Below are 17,329 nucleotides of genomic sequence, written 5' to 3'. Positions count from 1 at the left end.
TTTTTTGCGGTGCCCATTGGTGGCATTATGTTTAAATCCGACCCTGATTACACATAAAGTACAGAAAAAGTAACACCGTTGATTTTCTTAATACATTTGTTTTAACCATTTCCTGGTATCATGTTGTAAAAGCGCACCTACAAGACCTACTAACTCGACTTAGCCAGGTGTTAACATTATGGTTATAACAGTTTCTAGCAAATTCAATTATGTGCCTATTTACATACATACCATTATTAACATCATCATAAAAACCTCAATAGTAAGACAGCTTAAATTTTAGTGTAAATTACTTATCGCCGCCTTGACAACAATTAAAACCAAGATGGCGAATTCTAAAATGGCCGCCATATTTTTTTTTACAAAAGTATTTGATAAAGTCTAGGCCCGCGTATCGGTAATATTTAATTAATTATATATTACCATGTCAAATTAGACTCATGTAAAAGCGTGCTATCGCCGGATTTCCGCCACCTCCTCACGCCTGCGGAACCAATGACCCTCAATGAGGTTACTCATTCATTTTTAAATTGCTAATTTAACACACATAACTATTGTAAATATTATGATTCTTTAAAACGCTAATCTATATATATAAAAAATTCCCTAATAACTCCTAAACTATTCGACCGATCTCAATGAAATCTTTTGTAATAGATATGTTGAAGCTCAAGGTAGGTTTACATATAAAATTTATATGGCAAAACAACGTTTGCCAGGTCAGCTAGTGTCAAATAGTCTTTGCTCACATCATAGGTAGGTAGGCTAAAGACAGGCTATGTGGGACGGATGACCAAACCTAGAAACAGAATGTCTGCCATGGTATAAAATTAGACAGGGCTAAATAGTACCTCTGTGTTCTTAGCCATTGACCAATAGACATTGGTTACTGTCTTATTTTTATTATTCATAGAAATGAATGCTTTTAAATAAATGATCCACTAACATGGCTGATATGTAAGCTGGTACTCATTGAAATAGGAATTTATTTTGTATGAATCACTGAAAATACAGTGAGTTATACCATCTCCGAATCTTAATGAAACAGGCATGTTTTTTTTAATATTGGCACACTCAGGCTTCACACTTTAACACTCAGGTGATATTGTTAAACTTAAGAAAAAAATATACTATGTGAAATTTGAGTTAGATCTTACATTAAAAAAAAACTGTGTGCACCCCCAGAAATCATAGTTCAATAGTCAATAGTGTATCTATCTAAAGATGGTATCCAAAAACAAATTGAAAAATCTCTACATTTGGAGTCTTGCCACCAAAAAGAGTGGGGAAGGGTGTAATTTTTTAAAATTTTCGAAAATGTCGAATATCTTGAAAACCAAGGGACTTTCAATTACTTAACATAAAATATATATTTTTTCCACAACAACGCAGCAGGTACCATTTTATCTATTCATTATGCCATACACTGTAGCAACATAATATATTGTGTTGTGCATCATGTTGTTCAAAAAGTCAATATCTTAAGCATCTACCTATGGACTCATAGAAAAGTTGTAGGTTGAGTTCCCCAGGATCATTTACATTTTACCATTTTACCTTAAACTATGGAACATGTAGGATTTGCGGCAGTCTTCTGTCTTCACCGATCTCATTAGATCATTTAGCAAATCGAAGGTTAAAGGTTTGAATAATCTTAAGTTTCTATACAACTCTATACACTAAAACAGTTAACATGTTAAAATCTATTCACAAATTGTGAAGATAAAGGATACCTATAAAAAGTGCAAATGAGAAAATAATTTATTAAAATAAAACTAAAAGTATATAATATATAGTTGTGAGGAACTGGCACAGAATGCCAGGTCGTGGGTTCGAGTCCCACATCATTCATAAAATTGTGCTTTCAAAATTTATTTGTATACTATAATATAGACTTAAACTACCTTTAGTATTCTTTTAAATATCCAAAACTATTATTTTATGAATAAAAATTTTATTTAAACATACACCATGGCGTTACTATGGCGACAGTAAATAAACACACTGGTAGAAATACTTAACTATAATCACAAAAAAAATATTTAAAAATAAAAAACCTACATAATTCCACAGACGAGTAAAAAATAAGGACTCAATATCACCTTACATAAGAGTGAGGCACCAAACAAGCCAGTAAACATGTAAATACAAAGCCCCACACATACACTTACAATATACAAGCCGATCAGCCTCCATTATGAGATTTGCCATTGTCTGTGCCAGATCAGTTTGTGACACAATAAAATATTTAAAAAATGGCGTTGTGTATTGTGAAAAAGTGTAAAAACAATAACATAAAAGTATTTGTGGATATATGATTATTTAAGGGAGAAAAAATTGTGTAACTGGTATACCCCGCAACCCCACACACACTAGCATAAAGGTGTTTCACTTGCTAATATCAAGGCGCAGAGTCCTTCTATTATGGAATAACCTGTTAGATATCTAGTAGCCGCATGCTAGCATAAGCACTACCACCTACTACATGCTGTCCTATCTAACCATGTAAGGGTGATTGAAATTTTATTTCCTCATAAGGGTGATTGAAATATACAATTTGTTTGTATGAAACTGTAAATTAAAGAATTCTTTTTTTACTATTAAGGTAAGATAGCTCTACCCCTCTATTCATTTAATGATGTCATTATAGCGTCACACCACAATGTATAAAAAATTATTAGACATTATAAATATACTTACACTTAATAATAATAAGTCTATATAATATATAAAAGAGATTTCCATGTATATAGTCACTCATCACAATATCTCTGGAACCATTAGAGCTAAAGACTTGAAATTTGTTAGGAATATTCTTTTCACCGAGTAGACGTCCGCTAAGAATGTATTTTCCAAGTTCTTTTTTATTATGAACAGAACAACATCTGTCGGGTCAGCTAGTGAGATATATATACACAAGATGTTTTTATAGGTGTATAGGTAACTAATAGAAATATTTAATTAACTACATTGCAGTTTAAATTACACAGATATAAAATTTACGAAATTCTCAAAACGGAATTACAAAAAGTTGATTATATTTAAAACAGTAAAAGTATATGGTATGGTATATCATACATGATATAATTTGAAAGAAGAACAATCTTTCTGAACTTTTTTACTGATTCTTTAATTGTGGAATGTTGTGAACCTTTTGAATAATAAATTTTATATATTCTGAAGAAGTAACTTAAAACTACCAGGATTTTTATTTAAGATTTAAAAAATATATAACTATATTAATTTTTTTTTTTAAATTGAATGAATTCATTAATGATTATTCAGATAATTTAAGTATGTTATACTTATTCACATTACATTACACATTCATATTAGACAATTATTAAGCATAATTATTATTGTATACTGTTTGTGTACATCAAAATAACTAATGAGAAACTGCAGTGTCAACGCATTCGAACTGAAAAAGCATAAGTTATAAAAAAATACTAGTAAGGTTAAGAATTTTAAACTTACCATATTCCAAAGAGTCAACAAAATCCTTTGTCGAAGTTATTAAAATTAAACACACTAGAAGGCATGTCACAGATTCATTCGACCACTTGCACATTATCATTATTTTGTGGTTTTATCACGAAACATAAGTTGAAAACATTAATTTGAACTAAACAGTTAACCACTTAAACACACATAATTAAAGTCAAGGTATAAATTACCTCACATTTATACTAAAGTCTAAATTAAATTAAAAAAAGATACACAAATTATAACAAACTCTCTCACACAGCAGAGTCGCCAAAGCAGACTGTCAAAATTCAAAACAGACGGCGTAAAGGCGTAAATTTTTTTTCTTTCTCTTGCTCTACACAGTATGCGCATTCAGCCAACGTAACAGTAAAGTTCAAAGAGAATTTATACACTACAGAGTTGTAAAGTGATGTTGACTGTTGACAAATGAAGTTTCTCCCAAAGAGAATAGAAGCATTAAATTAACAAGTACAAATAATCATGGAGTAGAAAGAAATCTAATATTCTGTGATCACACACATAAGTGGAAATATCGATTTTCATTCGATATATACGTATGCTTGTAAAGGCCACCGTCAGCTGAGCAATACAGCCGCAGATCAGTTGACTTCTTGTAGAGTGGACTGTGCGTAGGACTAGAAACTAATCTGATCAAGCTGCTCTGCTGGTCATACTTTATCCGGTCCTTCACTGCAGCAATACAGATTTAGTCTTTTCGCATGAATCGTAGTAGATAATATGTTAAGAGGAAGCGCTTAACGAATGCAGGAAAAGAATACCTACTCCTCCAAAACGGGCGTTATTCTTCCAGCAAAAACTATAGGTAGGTACTTAGATATATAACAGTATGCTGACTCTTAAACAAAGACAAAACGTATTTGAAAAGTTTTGGAAATTATGTGATCGTGGAAAACTATGGTTAAATTTTGCGAATAAGTAACAACAAAGTAGAAGAAGATCTTCAAGGAGGTTTAAAGACTAACCAATTCACTTAGAAGTATTTTTTACCACGATGGTACAAATTTAATTTATATATTTAATTCCAGAAGTGATATATATAACAAACTGTTTGGGATGAAAGTCTTGCCGAACATACGAAGTAGCCAATTGCGTTTATGACTTTATAATGAAGTTTGTATCGAAGGATGTGTAAGGATATCGTTTCTGGTCACTCAATTGCATTGGACAGAATCGAAGTTACGTAGTATTTAATATAATAGAGGCTTAAGTATGAAATTGCCGTTTTATTGCAATAGGTACTTCGAATTCATGGATTGTGATTTTTGAGTCAAACTTTTTTAACATTATACCTACATAGTTATTCACATTCGATTATCGACTCTTAGTCTTAGTTTTTTTTATTCAGCTTAGACAAGAAAGATGGATACTTCGAAAATTGGTGTGATTTTTGAATACACGTTCCGACGCGCAACTAACGAGGCAGAAACAGCTCGCAATTTCAATGTTGCGTTTGGAGAATTGGCTGATAATGAACGCACAGTGCGATTTTTGCTTAAGCACTTTCGTGATGGAATTGGAAACTTTGATTTGAAGAACCAACCTTACCACCAATATGGACTCACTCAAATAAAACTATACTTAAAAAAATAAGGAAAATGGGTGCCTCATGATTTGACTGATCTGCAGAAAGGAATGCGCATTGAAACTTGTGCTGCCTTGTTGAATTGAAACAGAAATAAAGGAATATTGGATCGAATTGTGACATGCGATGAAAAGTAGATTCTTTTTTTAACCGACTTCAAAAAGGAGGAGGTTATCAATTCGATCGGCATTTTTTTTATGTATGTACACCGATTACTCTGAGATTTATGCTCCAATTTACGTAATCCATTTGTTTGCTCACCACGTGTGACTTTGAGCGGGATAGCTTCGTCTAGAACAAAACAACCCAAGCGGACAGACACGCAAGGCCAGACCTTAATAAATACAGGAAGTAAGCTATTTATAATATTAAGTTTTATTTTGTTTAGAGCTTGGCACTGGCTTAAAACCTATTAATAGGTAGCACATATAAATAATAGTATTTTATTAATATTAAAGGTTAAGGTTTGCATAAGAGGTGTATTAAATTAAATTTTTAGTTATTTGATAATTTTCAGTTTTTGAAGTCGGTTTTTTTAAACGTAGTTTTTTTTTATGAAAATAAGGTACGAGACTATCAGGATGATAATTGATATGCCCTGCCCATAACAGTGCAGTGCTGCGCAAGATCATTGAAAAAATGGCTCACGAATTGTTCTGGTCAAGCAATAACGGCAAATGTCTACTGTGCTGAACTCCGAAGAATGATAGCTACTAGCAGTGAAACAGCCCCGACTCATGAATTGATCTTGATCATTATTGCTCCATACTAACGCGAGACCTCATACAGCACGAGAAACCATTCTAACGCTAAAGGAACTGCAACTAGAAACCATTCGTCACCCTCCGTATTCGCCAGATCTTGCTCCAACGGACTACCATTTTTTTCGTGATTTGGACAATTTTCTACGTTTTCTTCTCAGGAGTCAGTACAAAATGCTTTCACACAGTTTGTCGAATCTAGGCCTGTCGGGCCTTTAAAAAAAGAGCGTCTCAATAGTTTTCATTTCAGACTGTGTGCTGGTACCGACTTTTATCTGTCTCATTCTGACAAGCGGGAAAGAAAGGGGTGTGAATACTTGTAAGTAATTGTACAATATTCAATGAAAAAATTTGCATTTGAAGTACTAAATTATTCTTATTATATATTATGAGCCCATCTTATTAAATAAAATAAAATTACCGGTCTATGGCACACGATCTACGAATGTGACGATATATCACTTGCCTGTGCGGTGTGCACTGACCTCTACTATATACCACTGGACTGGCGGCTGTCAAAGCTTTTGTACATGTTATTCGCTGTTTGGGCGCTATTGGCCATGCAGCGAGAGTCTGCGGTACTAAAACTAGTGCTGACAACCGCAGCGAAACAAACATCAATACGAAAACTATTTACAAAAAAAATGTGTAGATTATTACGTTGATTCCTGAAGTATAAATAACATGGAAAACGACCGAAACTAATTCAAAATGCAAAATACTTGAGTATTTTACGTTTCTCTCGCAGCCATTTGTATTATACGTTAAAATTAGTTCTCTAGAAGCTCGCAAAAGGCGCTTCAAATAAGCACAAAAAAATTGCTGTCGAACATATGGAACAACCTAGATGTGTCGTCACTTATTTTCTTAATAACACAGCGAAACGTTACCGGCGTTCTTACAACGTTGTCGAAAACTTCTATTTTAAAACCACCGTGTGTCATTTTGTTTTAAAAGAGTTTTTTTAATGTTCGTTTTTCGATTGAGACGATTTATTTCACAACTACCACACCAATTCAATAATTATGTTTTTTGTTTGAGTAGCTTTGGCGTTGTTTTGAAATGATCAAATTATGATCCCACCACCACAACAAAGTCGCCCTGTGTCATGTTATTGTACAATGTGCGACAATGCGACAGGAGACTGTGGGAGAGAGAAATTTAGTGTTGTGAGAAATAGATCGTTGTCAATGTCATTCATAATTTTTGCGTTGTGGCTCAGCGATAACGTTGTGAAAACGATTTATGCTAGGATATAACGCCCATTCCTAGGACAACCCGTCCAGGGGTATTTATACAGGTCAGTGGCGGTGTGCAACCAGTGACACTTCCGAATTGTGTATAGCCCGCGCTAATATCTGCTGTTTTGTTAAATTGCTCATAAAGGTATATACAATAAAACCATTTCTATGATGTTTATTTATTATATTTAAACTCGTAATCTTCCCTTTATATAAAAATAAGTTTATATACATAAACAGCTCATGCTACCTATAATAAGGGAATCCAATTTATGTCAATGTGACGTGTCAATTTTAACAACAATTTTTCAACACACACAAGAACATAACAGATTCCCATTCAGAACATCACAAAATAACCACTGGTTAGACTAAACACAGCCATCATTATCGTTTCTACTATCTGTGGATGTCTATTAATATAGAAAATCTTTCTAAACAATGCAAAAGATTTTGATGCTGACATATTCACCATCAGTAAGGTAATTTTTCAAGAATGGTTCATATTATATACTATATAATTAAACCAAATTAAGTTTTTATGTAAGCAAAAATAACTAATATTTTGCATTATACTTTAAGGCCTGGAATTTTTTACATAACATGTAAACAATTATCTAAGCCAGATTAAAAATAAGTGCGTTCAAACCATCAAATAGCCACATCAGCTTTATAATATTAGTGTAGATTTTTAAATTTTTTAAGCTTTCAAAATGACAAACATCCACAGATTACAGAACAAAATATCAAACACGATGTACCTAAATGATCATTATTTATACTCTGTTACAAAATATAGGCATACCCAAGTTTTACTAAGCAACACTCAGAAAAAACATTGTCCAAAGTTTTGTACGATCTGACAAGTAGTAATTCGGGTAATTCTGTGAAAACACGACAGAATTAGCCTGCTGCCAATTACATATTATTATTGCATAATAATAATCGTTTTATATATAAAAAAAAACATATAGACGAATTAAGAACTTCCTCATTTGAAGTCGGTTAAATGAGCAATTCTTGTACTTAAATATTGTTGTTATTGTTAAATATTGGTTATATACAGGTGAAATTAACTGGACGATGTTTTTCTGTCTGGCAAACACCTATCTCACTGGGTCTTTTTTCTGAGAAAAGGAGTCTTCCATGTATTCACACTGACCATAGCCGTCAAGCATGTCCTAATATTATAAATATGCGCCCACGACTGTTCCACCTGTATATGAGTGGGACAGAATTATAGTAGCAGAAAATCTAACATATATTATACTGAGCTGTACTACCACTAGTATTACAGCCACCAAATAGTAGATGAGTGCAGTATCAGGATATCAGGGTTCTAAAAGCCATACTTATACTATATTGTACATGTAACGGGCAGAATCCACTCACACCAAGTAGGTATCTTGCTCATTCTATTACTTAAAAATAACTACCCAATAATGTGGTTTAGGAAACTATTGTCTCTTTTTATGGTTCCATACCCAAAGGGAACTTCCTGACATCTATAGAGCATACTTAGACAATGCTCAGACTTTACTTACGCAAGGAAAACTTAGCTCAGTTTAAGCTTAGCGTAATCTTTGATTTAGTTTTTATAGTCATTTGACAGCTTAAATTATACATAGGTTAGCTAAGACAGAGCAATACAAAAATCAGGTAAGTATTACAGCAGTAAAGTCTGAGTACAGTATATAGATCTCAGCCTAAAAGTCTACAGTCAGTCATAATCTAATTTGTAACTTGCTGTATCTGATAAGCTGCAATAGTAAGACTGAAAATGGCGACAGAAAAATATTACTCATTATATTGTGATCAATGTGACTGAATAGTTTAATGTGAATATTAATTTTTTAAATACAGTGTTGTCAGTAAACTTAATAGATTGGTATGACAATGCTTAATGAACAAGTCCATTCCATACTGAACTGGTATTTTATATTTAAACCAGCTTATGAATATACAAAAATTATTCTTCAACAGCTAGCAAAATATTTATTTGTAACTTGTTTTGGTAACATATGATATAAGGAGCTATCACAGTCAAAAAATCTTTTGACAACATAACCTCAAATTTTGAAGTTGTACTTGCTGCGGTGGCAACCCTGTGGGGTTGTACGTTGTATATTTAACTACAAATTAATAGTACTTTTTATCTATCATAAAAAAAAACTACCTAACAAACCTCACCAAATTTATTGTACAAAGTTTGTCTTTCCTATTTTCTAAAAATACTTTACATTCACATATGTTATGCCGGTTACAATTTATTTATATCTGACGTATTAGTATGAAGTTTCAATGCAATTTGAAATTAAGACTCAATAATGACAAAACATAATGAACCAACATTTTTATTATTATGAACTGCAATATCATAATAACCACAGGTAAAATAAATACATTTTTTATTACTTTAAAGACTCTATATGACTTAAAGATAATATGAGCAATGTAGTATTCTGACTCTAAAACAGAAGAAAATAGTATCTATATCTACATACTTATTCTCATAGTCCCTTATCAAGCAAAATTAATAAGAAACCCTGTCACAGTCTTATGAAACTGAAAAACCTTTTTTCTGGCAATATGTTTGCCGTAAACAATACATTGAAACTAAAACTAACTAACCGATGATATACGAGACTTGAAACACATTAATATTTAAATCTTACAGAGTACATTTTCTAAATTCACTAAAATGGTGAATATGTCATTAAATGAAAAACCTATAGTTTTTTATCAGAGTTGATGTCGTTAAAGTACCATAGAACCATTTTCTATATTAAATCAAACACAACCCTGCATTCGCCATCATAGATTGAGCTTTGTGTTTTATTATACAGATTTGAAAATAAAGAATGCTATATATAAATTCAAATGGTAATGGTGTTATATTATGGTAAAATGTTTTTTCAGACCTAAATTAATAAATAACTTATAATTTTATACCCAGAACATATCTTCAGTTAATTTTATACTATCGTCTACACATCACACAAACTTTTCTCCGTTTGTTCTACAGTTATTTGGACATAAAACCAGCACATATGTCATCACACATTGCTTATTCACTAGTCATAATTATCACTACAGTTCACTTCACTTCAACAAGGGCGTGTCCATATTATACTTGTAAATATTACTACATATATTGTCTAAGTTCTGTTTGTTATTGTACGGGTGCAACAATTTGATTTTCCGTTCCTTGTTTTCGGTGTACATGTCTATAACGCCCCACTGTCGCAGCAAGCGTAGACAATTCTTTATTGCATCTGTTGACACTGATTCACCTGTGAACAATTATTTATAATATTATTCATGTATAATACATTTTTTTTTATCACGAGTGCAGCTGATGGTAATTGGTACGCCCTATCCAATACAATGCAGTGCCGCTAAGGATTATTGATGATCCCAAAAATTCTGAGTGGCACTACAATTGCGTTCGTCACCTTAAGACATAAGATGTTTAGTCTCATTTGCCCAGCAATTTCACAAGCTACGGCGCATTTCAGACTGAAACACAGAAATGCTTACACATTACTGCTTCACGGTAGAAAAATGTATGACTGCAGACGTGCGTGCATCAGAGTAACGTTGCCTTCGCTGCTCATCGTCAAAGTCAAATAAATTATATTCAATTAGCTAGCTCAAACTAAGCGCTTTTGAATACGTCACTATAAATATTTCTTTTAAATTACTGAATTTACCATGTCCGGAAAAAGTTTAGCTCGTGAGAAGAACATACAAGAAACTAAATGGCAACTCTTTTCAATTAAATAGAGTATTTTATTATGGCTGTAATATACATAACATATTAGTTTGTAAGGTGCTGCATCCAATATATGCCGTGTTTATTATTATCAAATATTTCATTAAAAGTAATAAATAATTAAATGTAAAAATATAAATTATCGTATATTGGTTGCATCAACCTTCAGAACTTGAATTCATTGTTTGTGTAAGGATGCTTCGTGAACATGATGGTCGTGATTATTGTCATAATTAGTATCCAACAAATACAAAGATTTATTAACTATAACAGATTAACCTGGTACCACAAGCAGCACTCGTTTATGAGATGACGCATGGACCAGCCATCATTCCCTTCGCACATATTTGAAGAAGAAGACCCAGCACACGACACCGCCGCAAGCAATTCTATTTCAGTGAGCATAAGGAGCCGTGTTATTATAGCATACCTACGTCACTCCGTCTACCCGTGGGATGACTCAATGTAAAAAAAAAAAAATTTTAAAGCTTTTTAAAACTTACCATATTGCATCTTGTTCTGTGTATACGCCTCGGTGAGCAAATCGAGCGCTTCTGTGACTACTTCCTTTTGCGAAGCCGTTCGAAGACTTCTGCATGTGGCTGAGTAAGCTTCTAGCAATGGCTTTAGTGAGCGTATTAGACAACGTCTGGAAATTAATAATTCACGCTCAAGTAGAGTTCCAATTGCAAAGACAACTTTGATAGGGAGAATAAATTAAATTAGTAACCAAAATGTTCTTTCATTAACTCGAGTGTTCGACGTTTCAAGACCTTTCCAGATACAAAAATAGTATTTGTCACTATAAAGTTTAGCGCCATTTATTGCCTCGGAGGTGGTATTTGCTGTATACAGATGGTTTTTGGCAAAATTTACTGACAGTGTCCTCTTCTATCAAAGTTGTCGTGGGGTTAACTAAAATAATAATGTAACTTTTACGCAATAATCTAATATAAAAACAGTTACAATTACAGGCGTTTTAATCCTTTAAAAGTGTTTTATTTAAAACAAAATTTATAAACGATGCAGGAACGAACCCGCGATGTCTCGGGTTCCGTCCGAAAATAAGAACAAAATAAACCATTTCATCGATCTTATTAGTTTTAAGATATTGAGTTCTTTAGGCCCTGTCCGCAGTCAAAGAACAATGGTGAACGAAAGCATACTCATTCTCTTTTGCTCGTTACGTTTTGTTCGTTATATGCGGACTCAGCCTCTTTTGAAATACACAAATAAAATTTGAAAACAAATTTTTGTGAACGATGCGGGACTCGAACCCACGACCTCTCGCGTCCAGTGCGAGTGCTCTTCCAACTGAACTAACCGTTCGAGTGACATAAAAGTCAATGAGTCATAAAATCTTGTATGCTTTGTTCAACTCTCAGGTTGTGGCTTCATCTACAGGATCTACCCTACAGTTGATAACCTCCTCAACCCCAGTATTTACATATTAGGAAATTGACTAAAGATGTCGCTCTTGCGAAGAAGAAGAGAAGAGAAATTCTCTTCTCTTTTTCTCAGTCTTTTGAAATTGTAGTTAAATAATGACCTAATACATTCTAATTCCACACAAATTGTTACCAATCGCAAATTCGCATATTTGTATTTCGAAAATAACTGCCTTTCATTAACTACTTAACAAGTGTTCATTACCTTTCTGCAATAGCTTCGGGTCTTGTTGATATCCTATATTTGATCTTCTGAGTCGGATCAGGTTGTTGTTCATCATCTTCGTCATCCTCTAGAGATTTGGCGAAACGTTGCGACCACATCTGCTCCTCGAGAATGTTCTGCGTCTGTAATAACATAGCCAAACGATTGTGTCGATTGCATTTGATGTACGCGCGCGCGTTGTGTGTGTGTGTATGTATGTGTGTGTGTGTGTGTGTGTGTGTGGGGGGGGGGGGGGGGGGTGTATTTGTACTGCGTGTGTCAGTTTCTTATGTCAGTCTAATTAAATTTAAAGCTTTTTTGCTAAGATGTAATATCATAGAATATATTTTGAGGATACGATTTATTTTATTACATAAATACGCTGATAGACGGCTAAACTGACGCTCAGCGGAAAGTTTGACATTTATAAGTGTCATGTATCATGAAAGAGCCAACAAACTATTATGTATCTCTTTCTCGCACGCTCCAGTACGCCGTCCACCTCTCTCAAACCCGCTCCACATTCACGCGAGAATCTTGCGAGAAGGCGAAAAAAACACCAGTTCTAGCCATGTTCTTCGATTGTCGTCGGTTTTTTGGCGCGAGAAAAAATAGAACGAAACTAGAACAGAGGAGAGTCTCTATTGACTCCACACTCGCATGTTTCTTAGTGTCGATAGCGAGAGACTCGTCCATTACAACAGTTTTGCTGGTTTTTACTGAACATCAATATGAGCCGGATTTGGACGACCGAACTAGAGTGGCATTCCTAAAATAGGTTCAAGCAGAACCGATTTTGTGGAATATAAGTTTAAAAGATTATAAAAATAAAGTAAAAATCTACGATGCGTGGAAACGTATTACCGCGTTGATGGAATCACCCATTGATGAATTAAAAAAACCAAAAAAATATGTTTGTCGCAGTAAAGACTTCTGCGTTCATCGTCATCGACCTTGAGAACTGTATTGAGTACTTTGCGAGTGTGTGCCTAATGAAGCTCTCGCCGAGAATTTCATTGATATTAAAGCGACGACCAGTGGGAGGCTTTTTTGCACAGGAAGCCGGCTAGATTATGGGTACCACAACGGCGCCTATTTCTGCCGTGAAGCAGTAATGTGTATTAATTAATATAGTCTGAAGGGCGCCGAAGCTAGTAAACATACTAGGCAAATGACCACTTTATGTCTCAGGTAAGGATAAGGTGACGAGCTTAGAATTTTTGGTATTTTCAAGAATCCTGAGCGGCACTGCATTGTAATGGGTTGGGTGTATCAATTGCAATCAGCTGAACGTCCTGCTCGTCTCGTCCCTTATTATCATAAAAAGGGGATCTCGCTTGAATGTGGAGCGCACAACACCGACCTGTGCGCTGATGACGTCAGCGGCCACCAGAGCCCCCAGCGCCTGCTGCAGCCTCTCGTCCAGCCGCTGGCAGGGCGCACACAGTATGAACTCCAGCCCCAACACTCCGCACACTTGTAGCGCTCGCTCCATTATCTCGTTATGCCTCACGTACTCTTCCTCGTCATCTTCGTTCGACTCGCACAGTATACTTTCGATGGCCACCGCTGAAAAAATTTGATTAATATAAACTTTAGTTGTGCCCCGCGGTTTGACTCGCATGTAATATACTATTGTACATCATCATCATCAAATCAACCGGACGACTTCCACTGCTGGACAAAGACCTCCCCAAAGATCTCCACGATTATCGGTCCCGCGCTACCCTCATCCAACGTATTCTGGCGATCATGACCAGTTTATCGGTCCATCTTGCGCCTATCGACACTGCGTTTTCCGGTACGTGGTCACCATTCGGGCATTTTACTGCCCCAAAGTCCATCTGTCCGTCGAACTGTGTGCCCTGCCCACTACCACTTCAGTTTCACATTAATTTGGGCTTTGTCGGTGACTTTAGTTCTCCTACGGACTATTAGTTTGCATACGATATTGACTATTAGTTTGCATACGATACTACTACTAAAGTCGAATACTAATGTCAAGTTTAATTTGTTAAATTTATTTCTATTTTAAAATAATTTTAAGACTTCAAAATATAAAATATTATGTTATGCAAGTAAATTTTAATGTCGGTAAACTATTAAATAAAAGTGTATAAAGTTCAACAGCTGCAGTGTGCAGACGGGTGTCCGGTGTACTTAAAATTGTTCGTGCTAACGGTCGGATTTTAAACTGTACAAAAGGAACCAGAAGATTGAATTCAAAATAATCTCAGGGAGTATTTCTTTTCAAAATAACAAAATAACTAACACACTATAATATATTATACACCACATAAAACTACTTTACATGATATTACTTCAATAATTTTAATTTTTTTTTTTTTGTCTTTGTATTTTATTTTATAAACTTCTACTATTTTATAACCTTGTAAGTCATTGTTTTTGGATATTGTTTTGTATAAAACGACCAAAATGATGACTCGCGGAGCCTTAGCTCGTCAGGAGGAGATTAACCTCCAACTGACTTTGCAGCAATTAAAGGCAGCTAAAGAGGAAATCCTGCAGTTGCATAAGGAAAGGGATGAAAATGAAAAGGAATTAATTGATATGCTAGCCAGGAATAGACAGTTGAAAAGCGAGATGGCTGAGTTGGATGAGAAATGTTCAAATGCTATTGGGGAACGTGACCAACTTCAAATGATATTAGAAGGTTTTGGGAACTGTAGTGATGCATATGAAGAGGCCCTGAAGCGCATCACTGAGTTAGAAATTGAATTGCATGATGCTAAAAATGAATGAAATCAGTAATTTTCAGATCTATAAATCCAATTTGACTCCCTCACATAACCAAAGTTTATTTGATGAGTTGGTCTGTAGCGCTCCTGAAGTTGTTTCTGCTAAGACTAATTCCAACAATAGTTTAATAATTAACCTTACAAGTCACAATAGTCACCTGAATTCATCTAAAGAGGTTAAGAGAATTAAATGTAGCAGAAACAAGCTGAAAAAGTATATTAAAATAAATAAATACATAAAAAAGACAAATAAATTAGTAAATAAGCAAAAATTTTAATTATTAAATTAAATGGAGAAATGTTGGATCTTGTAAATAAGACAGTGTTCTTGGGTATAACTCTAGATGAGAAGCTTCAGTGGGGTGACCATATATCTGCCTTAGCAAACAGATTAAGCTCTGCAGCATATGCGGTTAAGAAGATAAGAGAACTGACTGACATAGATACGGCCAGAATAGTATATTTTAGTTACTTCCACAGCATTATGAGCTATGGTATCCTTTTATGGGGTAATGCTGCTGAGATCGATACGATATTTGTGCTGCAGAAGAGAGCCGTTAGAGCCATTTATAACATGGGATCTAGAATTTCGTTAAAGAATAAGTTTAAAGAAATAGGTATTATGACAGTGGCCTCACAATACATTTACGAGAATTTGATGTTTGTACAAAAGAATAAAAATAAGTTCACAAAACTAAGTGACTAACATAGTATTAATACTAGGAATAGGGGTAGACTTGTCATGCCTGCCACAAGACTCCATAAAGTCAGTAATTCCTTAAGGTGTCAGTGTGTTCGCTTCTATAATAAACTCCCCGAACATATAGCAAATATGTCTATAAATAAATTCAAAGCCTACACAAAAAGTAAATTAAGCAGCAAAGGCTATTACAATATCCAAGATTATTTAAATGATAAAGCAGCCTGGAATTGAATTGATCTACTTAAAGTGTGATTTTAATTGTTTGATGTTATTTATATTACTTATTTGATTTGTTTGATTTTAATTTTATCTGTTTGATATTATTTATTTATTATTATGAAAATTAGTGTATGACTGAACTTAAGCCATTGTAAATCAATGTTATGAGTTCAATAAACGTTTTGATTTTGATTTTTGATTTTACGGATCTCATTTCTGAATTCCTGAAATTCTATGCATAGACCCCTGAGCGACCGCGAGTTCTCATCAGGCCCATAGTTAGCGACCACCTCTGCTTCCCGTATGTCATCACTGGCAGCACACACTGGTTGAAAACCTTCATCTTCACACTATGTGGTATTTGGGACGAGAAGATTTTAATTAATAATTTGTGATAATAATATGCAAGATAATTTGTGTAAAAAGTGTGACAATATTATTATACATAATAAGTAGAATCTTACCAACAATAGCTGGAGCTGCGTAATGCGCAACGACCGCATTCGCGTAGTACGACAGCTCAAGTGAGGCCGCGATACCGAGATGGGGACGAACGCGGGTCTTATCACCACTCCCTTCCCTGCGGACCAGACCACGACCCAGCATGTCTAACTGAAATAAACATTATATCCTATTATTAGTATTAAAAATATTGCCACGAACAATGACGTTCTATATACATTGGAAAGGAGAATGGCCATACGTGTTAGTGTGTTGGAACGCAACCAACGACGTGTGGCACTGTGGTCGTTTCTTTTATCTGTAGTCTTATCAATATAAAATTTGAAAAACAAAATTTTATGAACGATGCGAAACTCGAAGCCCCGACCTCCTGCGTTCCGTGCCAGTGCTCCAACCAACTGAGCTAACCGTTCGAGTAACGCCTCGTTATAAAATCTTGTTTGCTTTGTTCAACTCTCAGGTCATATATAACGGCTTGTCTGGCTTGTCACTGTTTAATATCTTATTAGTTCCATAATAAACTAATAATTAACTTATTAAAATCACGTGTTTTAATAATTAACTTATTAAAACACGTGATTGCGGTAGTTAATTAAACGTGAATTAATTGCCACAACCACGCAATATTATATTTAACGTTTCTTCAATTGGATTCCTTGGATTT

At 34.4% G+C, this 17,329-nt stretch overlaps 2 protein-coding genes and 1 non-coding gene across 4 annotated transcripts in view; all 3 read right to left on the bottom strand.

Annotated features, from left to right (window-relative positions):
- Positions 1-3,861, bottom strand: part of LOC126979687 (zinc metalloproteinase-disintegrin-like MTP4) — a 95,160-nt gene extending 91,299 nt beyond the window's left edge. For both annotated transcript variants that reach the window (XM_050829132.1, XM_050829133.1), the window contains exon 1: positions 3,478-3,861. In XM_050829132.1, coding sequence (XP_050685089.1) covers positions 3,478-3,577 — 100 coding nt within the window. In that variant the 5' untranslated portion in view covers positions 3,578-3,861. The remainder of the gene's footprint in view (positions 1-3,477) is intronic.
- Positions 3,862-7,257: 3,396 nt separating this feature from the next.
- LOC126979702 (glycerol-3-phosphate acyltransferase 1, mitochondrial) overlaps positions 7,258-17,329 on the bottom strand; it is a 70,827-nt gene continuing 60,755 nt past the window's right edge. The window contains exons 12-16 of the mRNA XM_050829164.1: positions 16,668-16,815; positions 13,886-14,091; positions 12,523-12,665; positions 11,373-11,518; positions 7,258-10,387 (exon numbers count right to left, since the gene is read on the bottom strand). Of these exons, the coding sequence (XP_050685121.1) occupies positions 10,197-10,387; positions 11,373-11,518; positions 12,523-12,665; positions 13,886-14,091; positions 16,668-16,815 (834 nt within the window). The 3' untranslated portion in view covers positions 7,258-10,196. The remainder of the gene's footprint in view (positions 10,388-11,372; positions 11,519-12,522; positions 12,666-13,885; positions 14,092-16,667; positions 16,816-17,329) is intronic.
- Positions 12,126-12,198, bottom strand: Trnap-ugg (transfer RNA proline (anticodon UGG)). Its single transcript has one exon. It is a non-coding gene; the product is annotated as a tRNA-Pro (tRNA).

Source organism: Leptidea sinapis, chromosome 4, assembly GCF_905404315.1.
Source record: "Leptidea sinapis chromosome 4, ilLepSina1.1, whole genome shotgun sequence".
Lineage (NCBI taxonomy): Eukaryota > Metazoa > Arthropoda > Insecta > Lepidoptera > Pieridae > Leptidea > Leptidea sinapis.
The sequence above is the reverse complement of the archived record's forward strand: the minus strand, read 5'-3'. Positions and strand labels throughout refer to the sequence as shown.